The sequence below is a fragment of the Vulpes lagopus genome, chromosome 8, assembly GCF_018345385.1.
Source record: "Vulpes lagopus strain Blue_001 chromosome 8, ASM1834538v1, whole genome shotgun sequence".
In the NCBI taxonomy this organism is placed as follows: domain Eukaryota; kingdom Metazoa; phylum Chordata; class Mammalia; order Carnivora; family Canidae; genus Vulpes; species Vulpes lagopus.
The window spans coordinates 99,944,425-99,971,260 of record NC_054831.1 but is presented as its reverse complement, the minus strand read 5'-3'; the positions used below and the strand labels follow the sequence as shown (position 1 = coordinate 99,971,260).

General features: G+C 42.0%; 1 protein-coding gene across 3 annotated transcripts in view; it reads right to left on the bottom strand.

The window, feature by feature from the left end:
- Positions 1–660: 660 nt before the first annotated feature.
- The window catches only part of LOC121497330 (regulator of G protein signaling 7 binding protein), a 98,734-nt gene continuing 72,558 nt past the window's right edge, over positions 661–26,836 (bottom strand). For 2 of the 3 annotated variants that reach the window (XM_041766831.1, XM_041766832.1), the window contains exons 4-6: positions 20,845–20,992; positions 12,818–12,888; positions 661–2,054 (exon numbers count right to left, since the gene is read on the bottom strand). In XM_041766831.1, coding sequence (XP_041622765.1) covers positions 1,963–2,054; positions 12,818–12,888; positions 20,845–20,992 — 311 coding nt within the window. In that variant the 3' untranslated portion in view covers positions 661–1,962. Of the gene's footprint in view, positions 2,055–12,813; positions 12,889–20,844; positions 20,993–26,836 lie in introns of those variants that run through there. The other variant, XM_041766833.1, reaches the window with a different exon arrangement.

Genomic DNA, 26,836 nt, shown 5'->3' with positions numbered 1-26,836 from the left:
ATTCAAAAAAGATATTAAACTTTAGTCAAACCTGATTTATGAAATCAGGGTTTGCAGACAAGATAAATCTAGGAGTGGTTACCTGCTTTGCAAAGGGGTATTCATTCTAAGAGTCTTTAAATAGCATATTCCAACAACTGTTTTACCAATATTTGATTTAGAAAGTTGTGATTTTCTCATAAAACTTTCAAGGATAACTCTTTATACGCATTCCTATAACCATGCATGAATTACCAGTTCATTGAAACACAACTCTGGACTCCAAGAATAAGGCCAAAAACCAGCTGGTATCATCTAGAGAACTGCGTAGCCTTTTGAGGTCTCTTCCAACCCTCTAAGCCTTTTGCTTTCAATCACAAAAGCTAGAAGACAATTCCAAGTATAATTTTCACAACATCAGATATTAGGTTGAACCATATGAAATTGCCATTTTTGTGGGTCAAAACAGTCAAATACCAGCAATTTTGTATAGGTCAGTCTAATACAAGAATTATTCTGGTAGCTCAAATAAACCTAATCTCCATCTTCACTAACGCTAACAGCTTTAATGTATTTATTGTTGGGCCATAGTATTGGACATATAAATGCCTGTGCACATAAGTACTGAGAAAGTATAGGGTTGGGATTAACGATGCATCTTGGATAAACCACTCATAGGCATCTAGTTCATCCTTTTATTGTACTAGACACTGGTGCCTCTTGTCTGACTTTAGGATTTCTCAGATTTTAGAAAGCAAGAAAAGAAGTCCAAAGGCCTGATTCTCTCAACTCATGGGAAATTCTGTTTGGGTAAAGGGCCAAGGAAGAACAGGGGAAAATATAACACAATTTGTACCATGTTACAAGTTTAGTGAGGAAGATCATAACAAAGCTGTGCGCAGAAAAACAAAGCGTGTGGCTTCCTCCTTTCTAAAATATAGTATTGCTTAATGTGTCCTGCTTTCAAGATTCTAAGCATAAGACAAGACACCAAGTACACATTGGAAAAGTCATATCTGCATAGTCATCTAAAATGAGACAAGCTTAGCGTAACTAAAAAGATTTTATTAACGTAAAATGTTAAATAGTTTTACGATCTGAGCTAATTCCAGCATGCCCTATAAGATTTAACACTATGCTGATGTGCAGACATCATGCTTCAGATTTCAATTAGAACAAAATGTGATAATATTCAATTTTACATTTGAGGGTAATTGTATATGTTACTACACCATTTTCTAACTGGATTACTTCATTCTCCAAGAAGCTGAAAAAGACACCATTGGATCAAAAGGAAATTAGTTGCCCATATGCATTGTACGAAGGTCTTAGGATTATTGTGTATTTACAAAAATTTAAATACTTCTCATATATGGTTTTTGTTGCATTATAAATTAAGATATCTTTATGTAGAAGCTCTTGGATTCTGACAGAATGGAAGACTAAATGTAAATGAGTGCAGACAAAGCAATAGGTGAGGTGGTGTATGTTTGATTATAATATTTCTAATAATATTGATTGGATTTTTGAACACAGTTTTGCAGTTTTAGATAGGTTTCTATGTTTAAAGACTTTCATATATGATAAATTGTTCACATGAGATCAGCAAGAGCTAAAGATATACTATTATACATGAAATAATTTTTCTCTGTATAGTACATTTAAAAAAACCTTTAAATAATTTAAAAACCATAATTCTTGCATCTGTCATGGTATGGTTTGGAGCAGACATGCACAATGTCAGCTTTAAAAATCCTTTTAAAAACAGCCTGCTTTTCGAATCTTTTTTTTTTTTTTTCCCCTTGACAGCAGCTGCTTTCAAATGTAAAATCATTTAAAAGGGTAGGGGGAAGCGAATAAAAGTAATAAGGAAGCATAGAAAACATAGTCAAAAACCAATAATTATGGTTCAGCTGTCTGGAGGTCCTCAGGTTCTGTGATATTTTCAGGTCTTCACGATCGTGGGTTTCCAGGAGGAGCTGCCTAGCTTGAGACCAGACAACACAGCCCAAAGAACCTTCTCTTCCGTCTTCTAACCAGGGGGTAGGGAGTTAGATTTAGAAGGCTGCTGTCATCTGTGATGGAACAGAATGTACATATGAGCGAATTACAGACACAGTAACCTGGGTTTTATGAATTGGCTTTTAAAATCCACCTTTTTAAGATCAAGGTTTCTTGACTTCAGCATTATTGCCATTTAGGACCAGATAATTCTTTGCTGTGCGGGCTGTTCCGGGCACCATAGCGGGTTTAGCAGCATTCCCTGGCCCTACTTACTCTCTAGATGATGGTAATGCTGCCCCACCAGTTGTGACAACCAGAAATGTCCCCACATGGGGACGAACGTTCTTTGTTTAGTGGTGGTGGTAGTAGTGGGGGCACATAGACTGCAGTTGAGAACCACTAATTAGAATCAAACAAGCAAGCTGCTTGGAGGCCCTTTCTGAGTTGGGGGAAATATAGCTTTTTAGAAAGAGCCCATGCTTTGGGGTAAAGTTGGCCTCTTTTCTAAACCCACCTCTGCTATCTCCTAGCTCTGTGACTTTGAACGTGTAAATTGAAGCTTGCTACGCTTCAGTTTTCCCAAATGTAAACTAGGGTTTACTAATACTTACCTTAGATGAAGATTATATGAAATACTCTGTGAAAAACATGAAGCTTGGCTGGTATCCTAGGTGCCTAGCACAGAGGAAGCATTCAGCAAATAGAGCTATTGTTAACTATTTTTCTTTACCATTGTAAAAGAATGTGGTTCCACGCGCCTACTTCATGCCTCTGAAAGAGGTTTCTCAACTCTTCCTTGTTGAGTCTTTGGCTAGCGATTTCTATAGATTTCTGTACACAAGGGCATCCCGGGAAGATGGCCCAGTGTTAAATTGGTAAGTTTTGATGTTGAAAGTTTTAGCACGATGACAAGTAGAGGAGGGAAGAAACTGGTAAACCAAATTCAGTTTAGTGAACTGGTTTTGAAGAAATGGTGCAAACCAAAAGAGAGGGTGGGTAGGCCTAGCCTCTTGCAGCAGAACAGGCAGTCTGGTCCCCGGGGCTGGACAGGGACCACAAGGACATGACTTGGAAACTGCCAGTGTGGGCAGCACTAGGACATGATTGGAATGGAGCTAGGGGCCACCTAATAGTTGGTTGGCTCTGGCAGCTGTTTATGTACCTAAGCTTGGCCAGGATCAGTTGCATTATCTTCCAAGAGCAGAGCCAAGGGGGTTCCTTCCTTTCCCCATCCGAACCTTGAGGATATAGGACCTTGGGAAAGAGTCCAGAATCAGGAACTGGATGAGGGGGTGGATAAAGTGAAAAATGTGCCTCGCTTCCATAAAAAAATGAGTTTGGAGATGAGGGTTGGCTTTTCTTGGTTACTGAGCCTGGACACTCAGTAAACTATCAAGAGCACAAGAAGTTTGGGCTTTCCAGTCCTCTTCGGTGCAGTGGGTCATCCAAGTGCCTGGGCTTTCCCTCCCCTTCCCCAAAGGCTGCCGTGTGTCATACTTATTTGTAAATTAGCATCACTCACTGCTTCCTTGGAATGGCGCCCTATGCTATACATTTAGATGGAACCAAAGTAGCGAGTCAGAGTCAAGGAAGAAAACAGGTGCCCCAGCTGAGGACACCAAATGAATCAAACACGGTGTACTCTCCCAGTCTCCATGGATGAATTTTCTCTCTTAAGATTCATATTCCGCTAATGGGGAGAAAAAACGGATGCTCCTTGTCCTTTCCGTGGTGAAAAGCATTTCACTATATTCTGGATGTCAACATTTTGAGTCTAAAAATAGGACCTCTCCCTTGTATAGTTAAACTTGCCCCAAATAGTGAAGACTGAAAGCAATGTCAAACACTGTATGTGAGCCTCATTTCTCAGGAGAATCTCTCAGAGATGATTCATGGTCTATTTAGAACAGAAAGAAATGATAACCCCCTTTTCTCATGAGTTTTAGGACTCTTACTTCTTTGACCACCAAATGATCAACAAACTTAACCTACTTGGAGATGGCAAAGCTACAGCAGACTGTGAAGAGTAAAGAATTTCATTTTTTGGTATCTCTTTGTATACTGGCTATGCTTCCTGAAACACAGGTTCACCAGGAATTCAGTGGTTGCTCGAACAGAATCCTCAAAACTATGAAGATATTTATAGGGAGGAAAAGTCTCCTTATTTCCATTTAAGACTTGGAAGATCTATTTCCCAAATGCCCGCATATATCCTTCCCTTGCTGCAAACCCTTAAGAGATCTGGGGAGTGACCTAATGGGTATTTACATATTATAAAATGCAACATGGATGTGTATTGTTCCCACTACATGCGGAAATGTCAACTGCATGTTGTATTTACAGAGAAACTGTGTGTGTGTGTGTGTGTGTGTGTGTGTGTGTGTGCGCGCGCGCTGCGGGGGCACGTTTGCTCCCGTATCCTCTTCTTTTTGTATTCAAAGCACACAGGTATTATTCACAGGTATTATGAGATTCGTATCAAGACTGACCTTTGTATCTGTGCATTCATTACAGTGAATCAAAAGGCCTTTTGTGCTATTGAAATTCTCCTCACTCAGCTTCTTTTCATATCTACCTGCCTATATATAGTTAGATAGATATACACACATACATTCACTTGTGAGTGCTATATATACACGCACGCGCACGCACACACAGCACTCACATGAATAGAAGTGTTAGAATTGATGAGAAAGTGCTCAGATGCTCAGCAGAGGACAGGCTGCCTGTAGGACAACTGCTGGCTTGGGGCATCCTTGTGGAGCATTTGTGACACCTTTGCCTCTCCTGGAGCTTGTCTGAACATCACCTAGGGCTGAGGTGACACAAAAACTCCAAAATCCTTGGCAGAAATTCAGAGCAGCTTTCTACACCCTAGGAAGCCGACACGGACAGTAAATGCTGAAATCCACCAGCAGTCAATACGCCTGGAATGGTCTGGAGTGGATTCAACTCCAAGGAAAGATGTCTTTCCACATTGATTGAAATCCTGTCTCTGAAATTACAGGCTGCCAAAAGCCTGGGAACAAAATGGAACGTTTCCCCGCTCATTCTCAGCTTTCTGGGCTAATCCACCTGACCTTGCTGGAAAACCTTTGATTTTTATTGTACATGTTTGAGACTTTTATAGCATCTTTTCTCCAAAGGGCATGCTCTGAGACAGCTGTAACCAAGGACAGTTTTAGATCTGAAAATGAAAAGTGGAGAAAGGGAAAGGGAGGGAGGAAAGTAGAGGAGATAAGCGGAAGAAAAGGAGACTATGCAATTCAGCCATTGGCAAGTTCAAACCTTGGTCATTCGAAGCTTAATTCCTGGGTATTACAAAAGCCAGGGACACTGGAACCTCCTAGGGCACAATGATACCATTTCTCAATTTTTGCTCAAATTTCCTTTGCTAATACAAGATTTCTTGTATAGATGCTATGTTAAGAAACAGAAGGACATAAAAATATGAAGTTTTCAAATAATTGAACATTTGAGTTTAATGCTATGTTCTCAGATAGAACCAAGAGAAGTGGGATGCCTGGGTGGCTCAGCAGTTGGGTATCTGCCTTTGGCTCGGGGTGTGATCCTGGAGTCCCAGGATCGAGTCCCACATCAGGCTCCTTGCATGGAGCCTGCTTCTCCCTCTGCCTGTGTCTCTGCCTCTCTCTCATGTCTCTCATGAATAAATAAAATATTAAAAAAAAAAGAACCAAGAGAAGTGCTCATGATATAATGGTAGTTGCAAATTTCTCTTCCAGAAAAAAGAAAGGAGACCATCACTCACTGGTTCTCAAACATTAGTTGCATTAAGCATCATCTGAGGGTGTGCCGAAGTAGAGACTGCTGGCCCTCCCTCCAGAATTGCTGGATCAATGGGCAAGATCAACTTAGATCTTTCTTACAAGTTCCCAGAAAAGCTGATGTTGCTGGTCCTGAGGCCATGCTCTGAGAAGCCCTGCATGAGTCAAAGGCTGCTAGGTGCAGGCTCCATGTTGGGTGCTGGGGATCATACCCGAGGGGGCCTAAAATGAAGGTGGTTCTTGGTGTCAAGGATGTTTGCTTGAGTAACCATGATGCATCATCAGAAATGCCGTAAGAGTGACACAGATACACAACACTATGACAACTCCTAAGACAGGGAATTGTCTCCCAAGCAGAGAAGGAAGAAAATGATCATGGAAAATCATGGAGGTCTTGGTATTGGCTCTGGGCCACAAGGGTTGAGGAGAACTTGGACATCTGATGAAGGGGGAGACGGATTTTTCTGGATGGAGAGAACAGTGTGAACAAAGTCATGGAGGTCAGAGGCAACTTGAATGTGGGTTCAAGTAAACAGTCCAGTCAGGAATGAAGGGTGGACTGAAGGGTGGAATAGCAGAGATAGAATTTCCTAAATTGGCCATGCCTTCTCTTGCCCTCTGCCTTTATACGTGCCTTTTCTTTTTCCTGAAAAGTCCTCCCTTTTTGGACAAATGACAATCCCTTCTTCAAGCTTAGCTTGCAACTTTATTTCATAACATTCTTCCGATTTTCTTCTCAGTCCCCTTTAGAAACCTCAGTTCTTTCCTCTCAAAACCTAAATTATGGCGTTCAGGGCGTGTGTCTATGCACACACTCCTTGGCTGGTGCCGATTGTTCTTAAGGTTTCAACTACCATTTATGCGGAGATGCTTAAATATGTGTTTCCAACCTCCCAGCTCCCACGTCTCACATCAGCCTAAGACGTGTACACCCGCTCTTCACCATCGAGCCCCACTCTTGGAGTTCTTTCATCTCCAAAACATCACCGTTCTCTCTCTCTACTGCTCCTCCTCTGTTCTCTCCAACTTAGCAGACGCCAGCGTCCACCCTTCTGTCCAACTGTGAACCTGGGCTTCTTCCTTGACTCTGTCTTTTGTCTTATGCAACCCATTAGCTGTTCATGTCCTCTTCTCTGCCTGCCCCCTCACTCCCCCGCTTCTTGGGCACACCTGAGGTGTTCCTCACCTGGATTTTTGCACCTGCCTCCTAACTGGATCCCTCCAATGGCTTCAGGATAAAGTCCAAACCTCAACGTGGATTATAGGGGCCTTCACGATATAGGCCCACCCACTTTTTAAATCTTTCATGGCTCTTTTCTAGCCACTTTCCCAACTAATGAAGTGCTTGTAGTTCATCAAAATGCCCTCCCCTTTCATTTCCTCATCTACCTTCAAGATCCAGAATCTTCTACCTAGGCTCTGGATTTCCCCCCTCTTTTTTCCCCCCCACCTCTTTTTTCTTTATCCTTTTTTCCATTTCTTTCTTTGGCTAACTCTCATTCATCCTCAGACATCTCTCCTCTCTTTCCAAAAAGCAATTCTCGATAACCAACAGCCCTCTTCCCCATCCCACACCCCGACCTCTTACAACTCACATCGAGCTAGGTGAGAATCCCATATGTCCTTGGAATGACCTGTGTCTAGCTATTATGGCACTGTTATATTCTAAGCACTAGTTCTTTGTCCAATAGTGCATGTGTGTGTGTGAGGTGTTTCCAGAAATCACATGCCCTACCCCCAAAACATTATCTCAATCTCTATGATGGGAAGCACGTCATTTGGGAAGGCTTTCCAGGTGATTCTCACCCAGTCTCTTCTGTTGCACTAGAGAGCCTCTAGAAGGATACATATCCCCAGCCCCGGACACAGAACTTGGCACATTATAGGTTACCATCACATGTTCGATGATGGCGGGTACACCAGATGCTAGGGTAATGAGTTCTTCCTCTAGCAGGCAATGAGTAGGCATGTAACATTTGTGAGTAGGGACTGAACCCAGAGTAATGCATTGAGAAAGTGCTATGTGATCGGTGACGTGTGAATTAATTGGAGGAGAGAGGGGAAGTACATATGGCATACTGAATCCTGGATGGCAAGTGGCTGAGATTACCGAGGATATGGGGCTGCCAGTGTAAAAACTACTCAGAGTGACATTCAGACCCCACATTGAAGCACACAAGTCTTTATGGGAGTCCCTGGTGAAAGGACCTAAGAGGTCATCTGTAGGCAACCGGGTGGCATAACTGCCTAACGGTCTTCAGCCAGAGAGCAAACGCTTCTGCATGACATAGCTAGAGTGGATACGGGAGGTCCAGACTGGAGTGGACCCAATATGAACCTGGGGCAACTGTTTCTAGATCCAGTTTAGTCTGGAGAAGCCCGGCTCTAGGAGCGGACCCATTCTAGAACAGATTCAATTCCCAGCTGATCCGCTTCAGACTGATTCTGACCAACAGATTCTGGTATCAACAACCAGATTCTAGGCAAGAGTGAATGAATGCACAGACACACCCCCTAGCCTTCATTAAGTCAGAATTCTGGAAAAGGTGAAACTGCCTTTCAGGTTGAGTTTTTTTTCCTGCCAACTTGTTTTGTTTGATTACAACAAACATCTAGAAGATGCTTGTCCTTCACTTTCGGTCTCCTTTTAGCCTTTGTCAGTCACCTTGTGGGCTCCCCACAGGTGGTTCCATTTGTAATCCATTTGACACAGCAAGACTATCATAATTAATGAAGCTCCCTACAGCACTGCCAGTGACCCAGAATGTAGGACAGGAGAGGCGCTGGAGCCCTGGAAAGAAGAGCGGGCTGAGAGCCAGGAGACCTGGACATGGTCAGGAGCCTGCTGTGGGGCTGACTTAGAAAGAGGGCAGCTCACTTTTCTTTCATGCCTTTGTCTCCAGCCTTAAACGGGAAGGATGGGAAAGAAAAGGCCCTGCCTAAAACGAGGGCATCATCACGAACCATTAAAACTCCTGCTCTTGGCTGCCTCCCTTCATTTGTCACCGAAAAGCAATTTAAAACACACTTGAGTTGTCAACTCAAGGGGTGACTGTGGTGGGAAAGGGGGAAGACACGATTGAATCTTTAAATGCTAAAATAAACACGGAAGTTTCCGAGGTGAGGAGGAGAGTGAGGCCCCGAGAACACTGACATCTGGGTGCTTCCAGGGTAGGATCCCCAGAGCCCACCTGGTGGGATTTTCACATGGTCAGGGTTGGAGGTAGGAACACAGGGACCCAGGAGTGGCATCTTTTCCCTTTTTGTCTCTCTGCTTCAAACACACATGGAATAAAAAGAGAAAGGAAAGAAGAAGCCAGAAGAAAACCAGATGGCTTTCTATAATGGTTTTCATCCAGTTACAAAGATGTTTTGACAATAAGGTCCTGGAGAAAAGGCCTGGAATATATTTTTCCACATTTCACCGTGTACTGTTTCTTGCATATGTTCACCTACACCCATATAATAAACAGAGCAGCTGCTAAAGGATTCCAGGAAGGTCACGGGAAAGCTCCTGCGCCCTATCCTGGTACACAGAGTCACACACAGGAATCTGGCCGATTTGTTCATTAAAATGGTGCCATATGCATCTGCTAAAGAATGTTCCCAGAGGGACCCAAGAGGGCCTGCTCTCCTTCTCTTGGGCCTTCTCAGACCCTCCGGTTCAGACTTACATCCCCCTTTCTCTCCTGGTCAGCTCATAGTGACATCATGCTATGAGTCCCCAGGAAACTTCAAGAACAAGAGCTGTGGCATCACATGCCAAGGGGCCCATTTTTCCCCTAGGTGAAGAAGGCTTTACGTGAATTGAAGTCTTCACCTCAATTTTTTTTTAATTGTTCTTCAAAATCCTACTGCCTTAATATCTCTTGAACAGGTCCCTGAATCTCCTAGCTTGTTCCTTTTCAGGTTCTAAACAGATTTAAGGTTTAAATCCTGAGTATCAGGGCACCTGGGTGGCTTGCTGGTTGAGTGTCTGCCTTCAGCTCAAGTCATGATCCCGGGGTCCTGGGATTGAGCCCTGCATCGGGCTCCCTGCAGGGAGCCTGCTTCTCCTTCTGCTTATGTCTCTGTCTTTCTCTCATGAATAAATAAATAAAACCTTAAAAAAAAACCAGCAAATAAATCCCGAGTGTCATTTATTTGTATTATTCACATTTATTTGTGAAAAGGGAATAATACATGCTTTCCCTCACAGTATCAATCATTTATTACTATTATTATATTGAAAATATATTTAAAATTCTACTTTTTTTTTCTGTTGATAAAAGTGATACAAAGTCATACAAAATATGTCTAGTCTTCAGGATGATAAAAATGCCCTAAGTAAATAAAATGAAATTTCTGTTTTTCCATTACTGCGTGTTTCGGGAACTGTCGGATGTATTTCCATGAGATGTAGAGGGAATGTTCTGGAGGGTTTGATTTAAAATAGAGACCACATGGCACATGTACCGTTCAGTGTGAGGGCCCTGGCAGTTGTCCTCCCGGGCAGTGGATTGTGGGGCCTCCCCGCTGTCGACTAGGGGTACTTGCCAAACATATGAAGAAACTGAGGATAGCTTCAGACCTGAACTCCACCCACAAGTCCCAGGGACCAATGTTCTGTACTGCAGGCTCAAGGCCAATGAGCAGTAGCCGGGGTGGTTCTGTTTGGTGAGGACGGGGCATCTTCCTGAGCCAAGCCGGGCGGGCCTGCTGGTAAAGAATACTGGTACCACCAGCAGTAATCACAGTAGAGCCTCAGTCCAGCGTCTGCTCTCTGAGAGGTTGGGAGAAGACCCAAGACCTGCGGTGCTTCATTTAACCCCCCCAATAGCCCCCTGGAGTAAGTGATGCTATTCTCTCCTTTTCAGGGATGAGGAATTTGAGATGGCTGGAAGTGAAGCTGCTTGCTCCATGGCACAAAGTTGGTAAGTGGCAGAGTCAGCATTGGAACCCGAGGGTTGCCTTCATCCAAAGTCCCCGGTCCCCACCACCAGGCGTGTTTCTAGCAACAATCTGCCATGCTGTGGGCAGAGGCCTCTCTCATCACCACACCGCATCTGCTTCCTGAAACCCCTGCAAGGTGCCCACAGCGCTAACACCCAGGGTTCAAGCCAGTTAGTCTGCTCCCGGGGCCCACATTTATCATGTATGCTGGCTGTTATTCTACTATGTTCTAGGCATTGCTCTGGGGACAGAAGCATGTAGAGGCCCTTCTGTCATGCAAGTTACATCCTAGGGAAAATATCTCCCCATTTCTGTGTCACAGTGCATATTCCCAGAGGCTCTGGGATCACATCCCACAGTCCTTGTGACCTTGGCTAAGTTAGCTCATCTCCCTTTGCCTCAGTTTCTTGTAAATTGGGAGACATGAATAGCATTTCCCCCAGAGATGTTACTAGAATTAAAGAGGTTAATACACATAAAGTATTGAGGGTAGTGGTAGTGATATTGTGATTTATGGTAAGGCATATGTGATATATATATATATATATATATATATATATATATATATATATATATATATATATATTTTTTTTTTTTTTTGGCTTCCATCTCATTCCTGGCACAAAGCTTCTAAAATCTCTGGAATTTCCTAAGTGATGACAGCAGTAAAGGTGTCTTTTGTTATGTTAATAGGTTACTTTCAAAACCCACCTAAGGATGGGGGCTGGTTGCTAGGAGAACCGACTGTGTGATTAGAGGGCTGGAACTTTCATTCCCACCCGAAGGGCTGGGGAAGAGGAGGAACCGAAGATTGAGTTCGATCACCAATGACCAGGGATGTAATCACTCATGCCTGTGTAACGAAGCCTCCATAAAAACCAACAAAGGACAGGCCCGGAGAGCTGCCGTGTTGGGCACGCATGGAGACCTGAGCAGCGTGGTGCGCTGGGGGAGGGATGGCATCTCCTTGTCCTTCCCCACGCCCTCCCCTTGCATCTGACTTCTGGCTGTTGCTGAGTTACCTCCTTTTATAATAACTGGTGATCTAGCACATAACATGCTTCTCTGAGTTCTGTGAGTCGCTCTAGCAGATTAACCTGGTGCGTAGAGGGGGTCCTTGGAACTTCCAACCCGTACATCTCAAGTGGTGGGAGAGGGCAGTCTCGTAGCCCTTAGCTCGGGGGATCTGCAGCTGCATCCAGGTCATCTCAGAATTCAGTGCCCGTGTCCACAGATTGGTGGTGTGGAAAACCACTCCTGCACGTTGGAATTGGGTGCAGACATCACAGTGGGAGGCCGTAAGACCTCAATATATGTTAATTATTAGTACTTCTTTTAGAATACTAAATAAACATCTAGATGGCAGAGGTCTTTCTATGGAAATTTTTCTTTCTATCTTTTCCTTCCTTCCTTCCTTCCTTCCTTCCTTCCTCTTTCCTTCTTCCTTTCCTTTCCTTTCCTTTCCTTTCCTTTCCTTTCCTTTCCTTTCCTTTCCTTTCCTTTCCTTTCCTTTCCTTTCCTTTCCTTTCCTTTCCTTTATTTCCCCTTTCCTATTTCTTTTCTTTTTCTTTCTTTTTTTCTTTTCTAAAGATTTTATATACTTATTGAGAAAGAGAGAGAGCCCCCGCAGAGAGAATTTCAAGCCGACTCCACCCTGAGCACTGAACCTGAGGCAGGGCTTGATCTGAGGACCCCGAAATGATGATCTGGTCAGCAACCAAGAGTCAGATACTTGACTGACGAAGTTACCCAGGCACCCCCCCCCCCTTTGGATATTTCTCAAGTGTCCTCCTCTAGGCTGTAAACTTCTTAAAGACAAGAGCCAAGTCTCCAGTTCTTTTGTTTGCCCCACCTGAGGACACCTGCTATTGACGGGGGAAGCCAGTGGGGAAGGCCTCTGTTTGAGGGTCAGAGTGTGTCTCTGCTCTACTCAGAGCACAACTGTGTTCACCTGGGGGGCTCCATTTTCATCATCGTATCTTCTTGAACAGAGAAGAGTGTATACTCAGTGCCTTCCATAGTTTGTGTAAAACAAATTTGTAATATCTCAAGAAACAGGTCCCAAGGCTATCACGTTAAAAACATCCTATGCCTCAAAGAGAAACGACAAGACTTACCTTGATTTTTCAATGGTAAAGGCATAGTTTCCCTGAGTTTGCTTAAAAGGTTTTTCATTTCTCGCATGTCTCTGCAAAAGTGATAAAAAGAAAAACTAATCAGCTGTAAGTTTTTGAAATGCAATCCCAAACAGTCTGTTCTATGAGACAATCGGGAGACGAGAGTCTGTGCTTAATTGTACTAGCTCTAGTTTCCAGTAGGCAAATATTGAATTTATTTTGCTTTTACAAGAAAAAAAAATCTGAGACTGATGGCTGTGGAAGGAGTGAGAGCGACTCTGGCAAACATTTCCACGGGGCATTCTGCTGTGGGAGCCCTCGTCCCTGCCTTCATTTGGACCTGGCTGGGGTCAGAAGAGTCTCTGGTGACAAGGACAGTATTGCAGCTTTATGAGAGGGAGGTCAAGGACATGCAAGTAGAGTAACAGGGGTCCTCGGGGCCAAGCTGAGGCTGGATGACGTTGCTCTCAGACTTTCAGGTCAGATGGCTGCTGTGGTTGTACAGGTTCACTTGCTACTGTCCCATTCCCGTGACTGAAATTCAATGTCCCACAGGAGTTAGGGATTCACAAGGCTCAACATTCATTAAATTGACTTGGACTGATGGGAGACTGAAATTCTAAAACCTTCAGAGAAGAGCTCTTCACAATGGCAGGAGAGACATTGTGGAAGACAGAGAAAGAGAGAGAGAGGGAGAGAGAAGTACCTGGGACAGAAGGACCTGCCCCTAGCACCTCGCATGTAGGTAAGCCACTGCGTACCTCCAACATCGCCGCGCTCGCATCTTAAGAGTATGTGTGACCCCCAAATCACCAAACCATGGAGCAGGAAGCCATTCCAAGGGCTTCTAGTTTGGGGTAGGGGTCAGTTGGACTTTTCAAGTCCTTGGGGCAGTAGTTCTCCCCATGTTGAGTTCTCTCCATGTAACTCATCCATTGGAGTTAGTGCTCTTGAAATCATGGGACATCGTGGTAGATTTCATTTACAAGAGCAAAAATCAGATACGTCTTTTTCAGTTAGCTCTAGGATAGGGACGCAACAGCAGCAGGTACTGAGGATTTAAGAAAGACTTTTGGGGGAGGATCATCTGAAAGTTGAGGAAATTTTATTCACTAACTTATTTTCCTTTTGCTCTATGAAGAACAAGAATCATCATTTAATTTTCCATATGAAATCCTTCAGTTCCTTGCGGTATTTCTTTACAAAATTCTTTTATAGGCTCCACACCCAATGTGGGGCTTGAATTCACAATCATAAGATTAAGAGTTGTACGCTCGACCAGCTGAGCCAGCCGGGCACCCCTGCCCCAGTCTGTTTCTTGATATACAACTGTTCTCTTGAGTATGGTTTGAGGAACACTTGTTCTAGGGGAGGCCCAGACCCCACAGCATCTCTCCTTAAGCACCGGCTAATATGTAAAAAGGAACTCTTTTTCAGGAATAGCTAATTGGAGAGGGCACCTGGGTGGCTCAGTAGTTGAACATCCGTCTTTGGCTCAGGTTGTGATCCTGGGGGCCTGGGATCGAGCCCTGCATCAGGCTTCCTGTAGGAAGCCTGCTTCTCCCTCTGCCTATGTCTCTGCTTCTCTCTCTGTGTCTCTCATGAATAAATAAATAAAATCTTTAAAAAAAATCTAAAAAAAAAGGAATAACTGGAAAAGGAGAAGGAAGCAGCTTTGTGGGTCAGGTGTAGAAATAAACATAAAAAAATCAGAATCCTTTCCCATAAGTATGAGGATATGTCTGTGGGGCACAGATGTCTATAAGGCCCAAAAGGTATTTCTAGAGAGAGAAGGTGAAAGAGGGAGGGGAGGGGGGACTAGGAAGGCAGGGCCCCACATCGAGGAGCTCAAGGGGCATATTCTGATTTCCTGTAAAATCCTCAGGGGCAGATGGGATGGGAGGTGGGCGGGCAGACCGTGGGAACCGGCTGGGAGTGCAGAATGTGAGACTGAGGCAGAGTCTCCCCAGAAAGCACTGATTCTCAGTCCTGGTGCTCCAAGGAGAATCACCATGTGCCAAGACCCCACCCCCTGAGAGCCTGATACAGCTGGTTTATGGGGATGGGGGCTCAGGAATCAATGTTTTTAAGAAGCCCTCCTGGGTGACCCACCCAGTGTTAGGCGCCCTGATGTGTTAGGGCAGAGAGGGAGAACTCAGGAAGCAGCCTTACCAGACCTGGGCTCCTGAGCCTACTTATTTCAGCCATTCCCACCTCCTTTGAACCTGAATCTGGACTTGAGGTTATATGGGTTATACTCTATGTATACTCTATGTAAACTATGGGTTATACTCTCCCGTTTCTTTTTTTAATTGAGGTAAAATTGGTATCGAACATTATTGAAGTTTCAGGTGTCCAACATTACAAATTGCCATCTGTACGTACTACAAAGTGATTACTTCTGCAGGAGCAGTTAGGCTCCAACACCCTACAATTGACCCCTTCCAACCATTTTGCCTCCCTCTATCCCCCACCCTTCCCCTCTATAACCGCTAAACTGTTCTTTTGTATCTGTGAGTTGTTTTGTTTGCTTTGTTTTTGTAGATTCCACAGACCAGAGGGATCCCATGGTATTTGTCTTTCTCTGTGTCACTTATTTCACTTATCATAATACCTTCATGATCCATCCATGTTCTTCCAAGTCGCAACCAAGCAGTATTCCATTAGGGTGTGCGTGCACTCACACACACACACACACACACACACACACACACACAAACACCCATCTTTTTGTGGTTTTACCATCTTTCTTTTTGTAACTGATTTCTAGTTTCATACTATGATAGTAAGGAAAGATACTTGATATGATTTCAATCTTCCTGAATTTACTGAGACTTGTTTGTGGCCTAACATGTGATCTGTCTTAGAGAGTGTTCCATGTACACTCGAAAAGAATGTATATTCCGTTACTTTTGGATGGAGTGTCTGTATATATTTATTACGTGCATCTGATCTAGTGTGTCATTTAGGGTCAATGTTTCCTTATTAATTTTGGATTTGCATGATCTATTCGTTGATGTAAGTGGGATGTTAAAGTCCTCTAACCATCAGTACACTGCTGTCAGTTTCTTCTTTTAGGTTCGTCAATCTTGGTTTTATATATCTGGGTGCTCCTTTGATGGGCATATATATAGTTAAAAGCGTTATATCTTTTTGTTGGATTAACCCTTTTACATTATGTAATGCCCTTCTTTGTCTATTATCATAGTCTATGTTTTACATAGACTCTACCCCCAACATGGGGCTTAGCTTGGATTCATGACTCCAAGTTCAACAGTCACACGCTCTACCTACTGACTCAGCCAGATGCCCCCCCCCCCCCCCCGTTATCACAATCTTTGCTTTAAAGTCTATTTTGTGTGCTATGGATATACCTACAGCAGATTTATTTTCATTTCCATTTGCATGAAATATCTTTCTTCCCTTCTCTTTCAGTCTCTGTGTGTCCTGAAGTGAGTCTCTTGTTGGTAGCCTGCAGATGGATCCTATTTTTATTTATCCCTTCAGTCACTCTATGTCTTTTGATTGGAGAGTTTTGTTCCTTTACATTTAAAGTAGGCTTTGATAGGTAAGTACTTATTGCCATTTTGTTAATTGTTTTCTGGCTGGTTTTGTACTTCCTGTCCGTTCCTTTCTTCTTTCTCTCCTACCCTGTGGTTTCATGGCTCTCTTTAGTGTTTTGTTTAGATTTTCTCATTTTCTTTTGTGTTTTTATGGTAAGTTTTTGCTTTGTGGCTTACCATAAAGTTCACAAATAAGTTCCTATGTATAAAATGGCCTATTTTGAATTACTAGCAACATTCCAAAACTTTACATTTCTTCTACCTCCTGCTATTTTATATTTTTGATATCCCATTTTACATCTTTTAATTCATTAATTAATTTTTAAAGATTTTATTTACTTATTCATGAGACACACAGAGAGGAGAGAGAGAGACAGAGACAGAGACAGAGACAGGCGGAGGGAGAAGCAGGCTTCATGCAGGGAGCCTGACCTGGGACTTGATCCCGAGTCTCCAAGATCAGGCCCTGGGCTGAAAGCAGTGCTAAACCACTGAGCCACTGGGCTGCCGCTACATCTTTTAATTTAATTACACTTTAAGTCTTGTAGCTTCAGTTAGCTGTACTATTTTTGTCTTTTAACCTTCATAGTTGCTTAGAAAGTGACTGATTCACTACTTTCACTACATATTTACCTTTTCTGGTAGGATTTTGTATATATTTCCTTGTTATTAATTAGTGTTATTTCTTTTCAGTTTAGAAAAGTTCCTTTAACACTTACTGTGATTCTGGGTTAGTGGTGATGAGCTCCTTATAGCTCTTGCTTATCTGGAAAACTCTTTTTTAAAAACTATTTTATTAAAAATATTTAATTTACTTATTTGAGAGAGAAAGCACGAGCAGGGGGAGAGGCAGAAGGTGAAAGAGAAGCAGGCTCCCCATCGAGCAGGGAGCCCAATTCGGGGCTCAATCCTAGGACCCTGAGATCATGACCTGAGCTGAAGGCAGATGCTTCACCAGCTGAGCCACCCAGGTACCCCTTGCTTGTCTGGAAAACTCTGAATCTCTCCTTCAAATATTTTTTTTAAGTGGGCTCCATGCTGGGCACAGAGCCCACTGTGAGGTCTGAACCTGTGTCCCCAAGGTCACCTGACCTGAGATCAAGCATCAGACACTCAACAGACTGAGCCACTCAGGAGACCTCTCCCTCAACTTTGAATGATAACTTTGATAACTTGCTGAGAATTCTTTTTTTTTTTAAGACTTTATTTATTTATTTGACAAAGAGAGAGAGAATGACCCAGAGACCACAAGCAGAGGGAGCAGCAGAGGGAAAGGGAGAAGCAGGCTCCTGGCTGAGCAGGGAGCCTGATATGGTGCTTGATCCCTGGACGCTGGGATCATGACCTGAGCCGAAGGCCAAGGTTTAACTGACTGAGCCACCCAGGTGCCCCAACTTGCTGAGAATTCTTGGTGAGTTTTCTTCCTTTCAGCACTTTCCTTTCAGCTACTCTCTCCTGGCTTGCAAGGTTTCTGCTGACAACTCTGCTGGCATACTTATGGGGTTTCTTGTGCTGTTTTTAAGATTCTCTCTTATCTTTAACTTTTACCATTTTAATTATAATTTACCATTTTAATTATAATTATAATTACCATTTTAATTATAATATGTCTTGTGGATCTCTTTGAGTTCTTTTTATTCAGGACTCTCTATTTCTTAAATCTAGATTCCTTGCCCAGATTAGAAAAGTTTTCAACTATTATCTCTTCAAGTTTCTGGTTTCTTTCTATAAGTTTTCTGGCCTTTTTTTTCTCTCTTCTCTTTCTGGAGCCTCTATTATATAAGCATTATTCCACTTGATATCTCAGAGGTCCCTTAAATTATCTTCAGTTTTTACAATTCTTTTTACTTTGTGTTCTCCTGCCCAGATGACTTCTGTTGCTTTCTCTTCTAGCTTGTTGATGAGATTTTTGGCTTTATCCAGTCTGCTCTTGAACCCCTTTAGTTACTTAAGTATACTTTATGCTTTTTAGATCAGTTATGGTATTCTTCAGCTCTGTAACTACTCTATGGAACTTTCTTATATTTTCTATCTCTTTGTTGAGGATCTCCATGTTCATCCATTCTTCTGAGTTCATTGAGCATCTTTATGACCATGACTTTAAACTCCTTATCAGGTGGGCTGCTTATGTCTTTTTCATCAATATTTTTTTCTGCTGTTTTGTCTTTTTGTTGTTGTTGTTATTATTATTGTTTGTTTGTTTGAAACATAATGTTTTGTTGAAACATTTGGTCTTATTCTCTGTGTTTGTTTGTATGTAATAGTCAAATCAACTACCTCTTCCAGCCTTGAAGAATGTCTTTGGGCAGGAGAGGTCATGTGGAGCCCAGATATGCAATCCCCTCTGATCACCAGAACTAGGTGCTCAAGGATTATTCTCTGATGGGCTGCACATACCCATATGCTGTACCAGGGTTATATCTGTGGTATGGGGGTGGGTGGGATTGGCTCTTGGCCTGGCTGTGACATGTGCTTTTGCTCTGATGGTGAGTGGGATTTTCACCTGGGCATGCCTGCCAGCTCTAACAGGTTAGAGAGATAGTTCCAAAATGGTGCCCACTGACACTAAACTTAGCAGGGTAGGAAGAGGTCACATATATAGTGGCCACCAATGTCTCTGTCTCTGGATAAAGTCCCAAAATTTTCCTGTCTCTCTGTCAGGTGCTTTAGGATTAGTAGATTGGTTTCCTTCATTTATGATCTAGGCACTTTTCAAATTAGTGTTTTTGTGCTGGGTCCCAGGGCCAGTGAATCTGTGCATGAGTCCATAAGAGTGGGTTCTCTAGTCTCTTGAGTTTTATAGTTATCCTGGATGTACTCTTCATTGGCTTTTAAAGCCTGGCATTTAGGGGACTTGTATCTCTCATGCAGGGCCTAAAGGTTAGAAGCCTGATGTGGAGCACAGGCCCCCCCACTTCTTAGGAAAAGTTATATACTTTTTGAGGTCCCTCCTGATTATGGGTCACAGCACTTATGGTGTAGTCTTTTTTGGCAAGGCAATGTCTTTGCCTCTTGTACCCATTTCAGTACTGTATTTCTTGTCCTTTGTTGTGGAGGCTCCATGCATCCAATTTTTTGGTCTTTTTCAGAGGAAGTTATAATTGTGTATTTGTTGGATCCATAGGACAGAGTAAGTTCACATCTTTTTATGCCACTATCTTGAACCCAACTGCACTCTCTCTTATTTTTATTCCCAGCCATAGCTGGCTTTCTTATAAACTCAGAAGGCTTAGGTAGTTGCTGTGCAAGGTTTCTGTAAGGGAAAATGTCTTTTCTGATGGATTATGCCCTGATCATGGCACTCTGGCAGATATTTCTTCCTGGGAATGGAGCAAAGCATTTTCTATTTCATAAATTAAGATAAATCATTCCCTCACCATTTGTCTATAGCTGTATCAGACCGTGCCAAACAGCTTTATTGTTTGAATTGTTAGATTTCCAAGCTTATACAAAATCCAAGTTTTATTAATAGCACATAATTACCACATGGTTCAATTTTCTATAAACACAGAAATTCAGTAATTAGCTTTAGAATTATATTACAATATGAAAGTAGAACCACAATGGCTATAAATGCCATTGTGTGTTACATTTCTAAAAATAAAAAAAATAAAATGTTCATTATCTTGTCAATGATTCAACTCCACACAAAGCCCTCAGTGGAATTGCCCAGTATTCATTCAACTGCTTTGTGTCAGCTCTGGGGACATTAGTAGCAAAGGACATGATATCACTGTGGAGGCCAATAAACAAGGGCCTCATCCTCCAGCCTCACAGAATGGCATTTTTAGCATCTAGATGAGCCATGGCACTTACTATTATATTATTATTGCTTCCTTTCCCCAAATGAAATTAAATCACTGTAGAATCTTTTCTTCTTAAGAAGGAAACTCCCTCTACTGCTTGTTAAGACAAATGCATTAGCTCACTTTGACCACTAAGCAGCCATCAGCTACATTCTGGGAAAGTTTGAGAAGGGAGCTCTAGGAACAGCTGTCTGTCAAATGGACAGAATGCTTAGTTCCTGACTAGCAGTTCAGCAGGCCATTCCCTACACCTGAAATCCAGGAAGCTACTTTCAGCATCTTTGCATGATCGTGGATTCCTCTTCTTTAGATAAATGGAAATTTTGGTACCCGGCCCAGGGGGTGAGCTGTGATGGTATCTAGATTCAACGGTCTTCCTTCCCAAGGAAGCACACTGTTTTCATTTCCATGGAGACACAGTGTGGTAGTATAGGATAAAAAGAGGCCTGGGAGCCTGTGACTGCGGGAAATTCTGCTATCATTCTACTGTAGGATTCGGACTCTCTACCTTCTGTTACCTCAGTTTTCTGAGATTTCTGAAATCTGAATCTTGAAGACAAAAGCTGAATCTGAAAGAGAAAAATCTCAACTTTCACAGCCCCTAAGAGTACTAACTGGAGGAATACTGGCAGCCTATTTAGGGTAACTTCCCACTTACCTTTCAGTGTTCTCAATGTCTGTGGAAACCTGCCAGGAATGTTGCTGAATATCTACAGGGGATGATGAGGAGTCCTCTAGAGCAGGTGTTTCGGTACTCTCCTCAATTTTGCAATCCAAAATCTTGGTTCCCCCGCCAGGCTCCTTTCCTGAGTTGGGGGCGGTGAGAGGGGGTGTTGGTAAAGAGAAAAGGACAAGAAATCATAAATTCAAGTTCTATAGCCAAGATATCATTGCAAGGATTGTCCGCGCTTTGAGTTATAGGCTCCATTAACCCTAATAAATTTCTGACTATTAGATACAATATTAATTCAGTTGTTTCTGAATAACATGAATATGTTATTCTATCTCTAGCTATACAAATATATGTACGTGTGTGTGTGTGTGTGTGTGTGTGTGTGTGTGTGTAGCATGTTTCGCAACATTCTGGGAAAGATAGTTGGAGGTCAATGGAACCTTAAGATCAAGCTAAAAGTAAGGGCTTAGTCTTTGATGGAGTACTTGGTGCTCTGTTATCCATTCCTAGTGAGGTAGATCAGGTTAGCTTGGGGGGGTGGTTCAGCTTGTAAAATCAGGCTGCTTTTTGGTTCTTTGATTCAGAGGCAACTAAGAGGACCAGGAGCAAGTGACAACCAGCAGGAAGAATGGGTGCTCCTGCCCTTCTCTCTGACTCTGACACTAGCTATCTTAGATTCATATCCCTTAAACAAATATAAATTTTGGGACTGTGTATGTGGATAGTAGTAGTATCTTGGTATATAGCAAACAGGAGAGATTGTGGACTTGCCTTCCATTTCCTTGGCTTTCCAACCTCCTTCAGTTTATGCTTTTATGAGGAAATAGTTCAGCCTCAAGGTCCAGACTTGCTCTGCTGAGACCATAAAGTGCTATCACCTAAAGTGCCATGTGCTTACTAGGTAGCCATCCACAGCAATGCACTGCCAGTCCACTAAGACTTGTATTTACCATTACTAATCTCAAGGGAATAGATCAACACTTCCTAGAAACAAAGCTTCAAATTGGTTCAGCAATGAACTCACAAAAAATTAAATGGGAGAGTAGTCTATGGCCCAGATACCCACTGTTAACATCTGTCATTCTGCCCTGACCGTTTGTCATCTGCAATGGTGTGTCCTCATATCATGGGAATGGCCTGTGAAGCTGGAGAACTGAGTTTTATCAGTTGTTTATTCACTGACTCATTCATTTATTCACTTACAAATATTTCTCAACTGTCAGCTAAGTATCAGATCCTGGGCTTGGTGCTAGATTGTTTCTTTTACTTTTTTACCCAGTGTTATTTGTAGTACGTTGATGTACCTCTAGACTAGTTGTTAAGAATTTGTTATAGCACAATATCATTGAATATTCATGAGATAGCAGCTATACCAGGTTACCTCTTAGCTCAGTTTCTCTAAACCTGATGTGTGTTTTGCATGGTTAAAAAAAACAACATAGGGGCACCTGGGTAGCTCAGTCGATTAAGCATCTGCCTTTGGCTCAGGTCATGATCTCAAGGTCTAGGATCGAGCCCCACAATAGCAAGAAGTTTGCTTCTCCCTATCCCTCTCCTCCTCCCCCCACTCGTGTTCTCCCTCTCTCTGCTCTCAAGTAAATAAATAAAATCTTTTAAAAAAATAAAAAATATATAAACAAGAAATAAAACAAAAACACTTGTGAATAGGATGGTAAAATCTAATAGGAAGAATATCCCTTGGATGCTCGACTGGGGGAGATTAACAAAAATCTCATCCCTAAAAAAATAAAAAAAAAAACTCATCCCTGTCACTTCTAACCTATATGGCAACAACACAAGGAAAAAGAGACAAATAATTAAGTGGTAATTAACTGTGCACCATTCATCAACCTATAGTAGAAATGGACCTCTGACTATTCAGCCAAAGCACAAACACAAGTTAACTGATGAGAACTTTTGGTCCTTTTGTGTGTACTTTATGCACATTGATCCTGGGTGATGGAATTGCTTTTCCAATTTTATGGTATGCTGTTGGGGTGAAATTTAATTATGTACGTAATTTAGCATATTATCATTTCGCAGTCGGAGGGCACTGACCTCCTAAAAGCATTTGCACTGGCTTCCTGGGAGAGTGTACCAAATACAGTCCATCTGCCACCACCCCCCACCCCCCACCCCCGCTGAGCCGGGTCAGCCTTAGGATACAGTTCTGCAGGGGGGCCAAGGTCTGCGAGAGAAGCAGAAGGGGGGCTCCCCAGACAGCCCTCTGCTCCTCAAAACTCTGAAGGATTGGGCCATCTGAAAGCACACATGCTCCCACGGTACTCCTGGGGAGTTGAAGTGCATTCGGGAGCACAGTATGCTCTAGGCAGCAAAGGGGGGAGAAAGAAGATACAGAAACAGACTCCATCCTCTGCCTTTGGGCTTTGCTTGGCTTGGAGCCACCGTAGCCCCTATCCTGCTGTCAGAGCTGTCATTCAAATGAGAACAGGGGAGGACACAAGGGAGCGTGATGCTCTTTCTTGGAGTCCTCTCTCTACCTCCCTCATATGTTACACACACACACACACACACACACACACACACACACTTTTTACATGAAAAGACATAAATAGAATCCAATCTACAATTAGTTTGTTTGAACTTGCTCCCTGCAATAATTCTCCTTAATAAGACAAATATTATAATACCATTCTATAACTTTTTCTAGGTAAAATCACTGTTCCTATATTCCTGAAACACACCTGTGAACTTGTAATGCCAAGGCATAGCCTCCTTTTCCTTATTTTTCAGTGGCTAGTTCTAACTTGGCTCATGTACATGAACAACAACAACAAAAAAAGCCTTGGATGTTGGGCTTGCAGTTTGGTGTTGTCTATCAGTTCACAAAATCTCCGCAGAATCTTGGTCATACTATATCTTCTCTGGCTGAAACATCTTAAAAGACAGAAGGGATCAGTATGAATTTAAAGTGTTTTCAGTTCCAGAGTATTTGCAGGGTCGAGTTCACCCTGCATGTAGGTAATTGCTTTCATGTACGGAGAGCAGTGATTTTATGCAGGGCGTCCCTTCCCAGGACAGTGTCTGATTATTGCCGTCATGGGACTTACTTATCTCTTGAAGAAATTATCTTGCTTATGCATTTGTCACCTAAATACATTTTAAATAATTTATAAATTTGAGTCTTTTTTTTCCTTGTAACTCTTTCATATCTCTAATGCTATGTGCTCATGGCTCCCGATTTCTTTGCATGCCATCTCTTGGGTTCCACATCTTCAGCTTTTCTGGATTCAGTTTTCATTGTGTTGCAGCATATCTGCAACTAATTATTTCAGGAATATCTGTGGAATGTAGAATTTCTTACTCTTTATGTAACTGAAAATACTTTTTCTTCTTCTCTCTCTCTTTCTCTCTCTGTGCTCATACTTAAATTTTAATTGGCTGGATATAGAACTCTATCTTCAAAGTAAATTTCTCTCAGAACTTGGGAGATACTATGTCCTTATCTTAGTACCCATATACAGAATGATTTGCATGTAGACTGTTTATGGCTCTGTGAAAAAAATTTATGGTATTATCTTTAAATTTTTGATTTATGAGATGCCTCCTAAGTATGTGTAGGTATAGCTTCCCTTTGTGTTAATCTTTTCTGGCATTTGACTGGCATCTACAATCTATTATTTCACCTTTATTATTTTGAGAATTTGCAAATCTTCTGCAAACCTGCAATAATACAATGGATACCCAGATATTTGGGTTTTACCAACTGTTAACATTTAGCTATATTTTCTTTTCTTTCTCTCTCTGTAGCTCTATATAGGTATGTGTATGTATATAAATTTCATATATAGAGATTATATGGATTATGTGTAATTTTTATATAAAACTATATATATATAAATATAATTTTTATGATCTATTTAAGAGTAAGTTGCAGACATTAATGGCACTTTATTCTAAATATTTCAGCATATATCTCCTAAAGAACAAGTATGTTTTCCTACATAACCTCAGAACAATAATCACACCAAAAAAATATTTAACTTGGATTAAGTATGAGTCAACTTGATATAATACCATCATTTATTTGATATAATACTATTATTGAATATATAGTCTATTCACATTTCCCTAGTTGTTCCAACCATGTTTTTTTTTTTCCTAGCTTTTTCTTAAATCAAAGTCTCCAGTTAAAGATTGTGCACTGCATTTGGTCATCCTTTTTCTTTATTCTCCTTTTATCTAGAACAGCACCCTTGCCTTTTTGTCTTTTATGTCATTAATATTTCTGAATGAAGAGTTCAGGCTAGTTGTTTTATACTCTTTCAGTTTGGATTTGTCTTCTTGTATCTGCAGTCTAGGTTCAGAGTAAACCTTTTATGGCAAGCATATTCTAGAAGGGATATTGGTTCCTTCTTAGCATAGGGCATAAGAAAGCACATGAGTCACTTTGTCCCATTATTGTTAGTTTAGTATTACTGATTGCTTGCTTTCTGCCCAAAGCTTTCATTCCAATGGGAGAAAGGGATCTGCCATTACAGATGTACGCTTCTCCTTTCATAATCACTAAGTACTCTGTGGAGTGATTCACTGAGATGTTATGGCATTTTCAATTTAAGTATTTCTTTCTTTTAGGTTTGGGAGAAGTTTTTCTATTTTTCTTGATTATCTACTTCTCTTTCTTTCAGAATTCCTATTTCTTATTGGAGTCTGTGGAACCGTCCTATATGTTTCTCCACTTACCCCACATTTATTTTGGGGGTGGAATTCTGGGAGAATGCTTTGACTTGATCTTATAGTTCACTCTCAGTATATTCATTATAATACTTGTTGAGAACTGTGAAGGGTCCGAGATTTTACTCTACCTGTGAGTTAGCCTGCCACAGTTTCATGGATCCTGGAAGAAGACTTGAGACTTCTAAGTCAGAGACAAAACCGGTTAATTACTCACAGAATAGCAGTGGCCAGACTATAAGCATTTATGGTGGTTTCTTGAGTCCTAAGTCCCACAGGGAGACACAGAAAGGGCCACATCACTGCCTATACAACAAGGGGCTGTGTGACAGCAGAGGAACCTGGAGCTCAGGGATCCTGACTTTTCTAAGCATGTCTGCCTTTGCCCCCGAGGGAAACATTTTCATTCTACTGAATAGTCAGTATGCCCTGCTCTGGAGAGAGACTCTCTCTTTTCCATGGCATTCACTAAGTAAATATTCTTGAAAAGACAGTATAAAACAAAGGGCAGTCATCACTGTGCAAGATGTACAGAAATGCAAGAGACTGGTGGGACATCTCCCAACACCAGTGAACCCCTCTATTTAGTTTTTATTTGATTGATGACATTTTTACCCCCAACAAATTACGTAATTATCTTGATTAAATTAAAATCTTAATTATTCATGAGGAACAGAGACAGGCAGAGGGAGAAGCAGGCTCCGTGCAGGGAGCCTGACGTGAGACTCAATCCCGGGTCTCCAGGATCACGCCCTGGGCTGAAGGCGGCGCCAAACCGCTGAGGCAGCCCAGCTGCCCTGTTTCCTTTTTGCTACAGACTATTATTGTTTTATGGGTTTGATAGAATCCTAAATTTCTCTGAGAATATCAACCGCATATATTTCAAATTCTTCATCTGTTTCCACTTTATATTTGTTCTTCAAATATTAGCTGTTTGTTGCGTTTGGCATCCCCTTTTGGGGTGTTGCCTTTTTTCTTTTTTAATTTGTCATCCCTGGATGTCTATCTAGATTCATCTATGAGGATCTCTGTTTGCTTCTCATTCTGATTAAAGTGTCCTCCTTCTGATTATTGTGGAGAAGGGACAGGATGTGTGGCGGCAAAATGTGTGTTTCAAAGCTTGTCTTCTGGGTGCTACTCATCTCCAGTGGTAAGTTACCTGGGCTGTTTTTTTGGGGCCCCATGTCTATTCAGAGTTTCATATTTAAAACTCCTACTACACTGAGCTATACTGAGCAGTTTAGCCTGACAAAAACACTGGAGTAATGTGCTCATTTTCTTT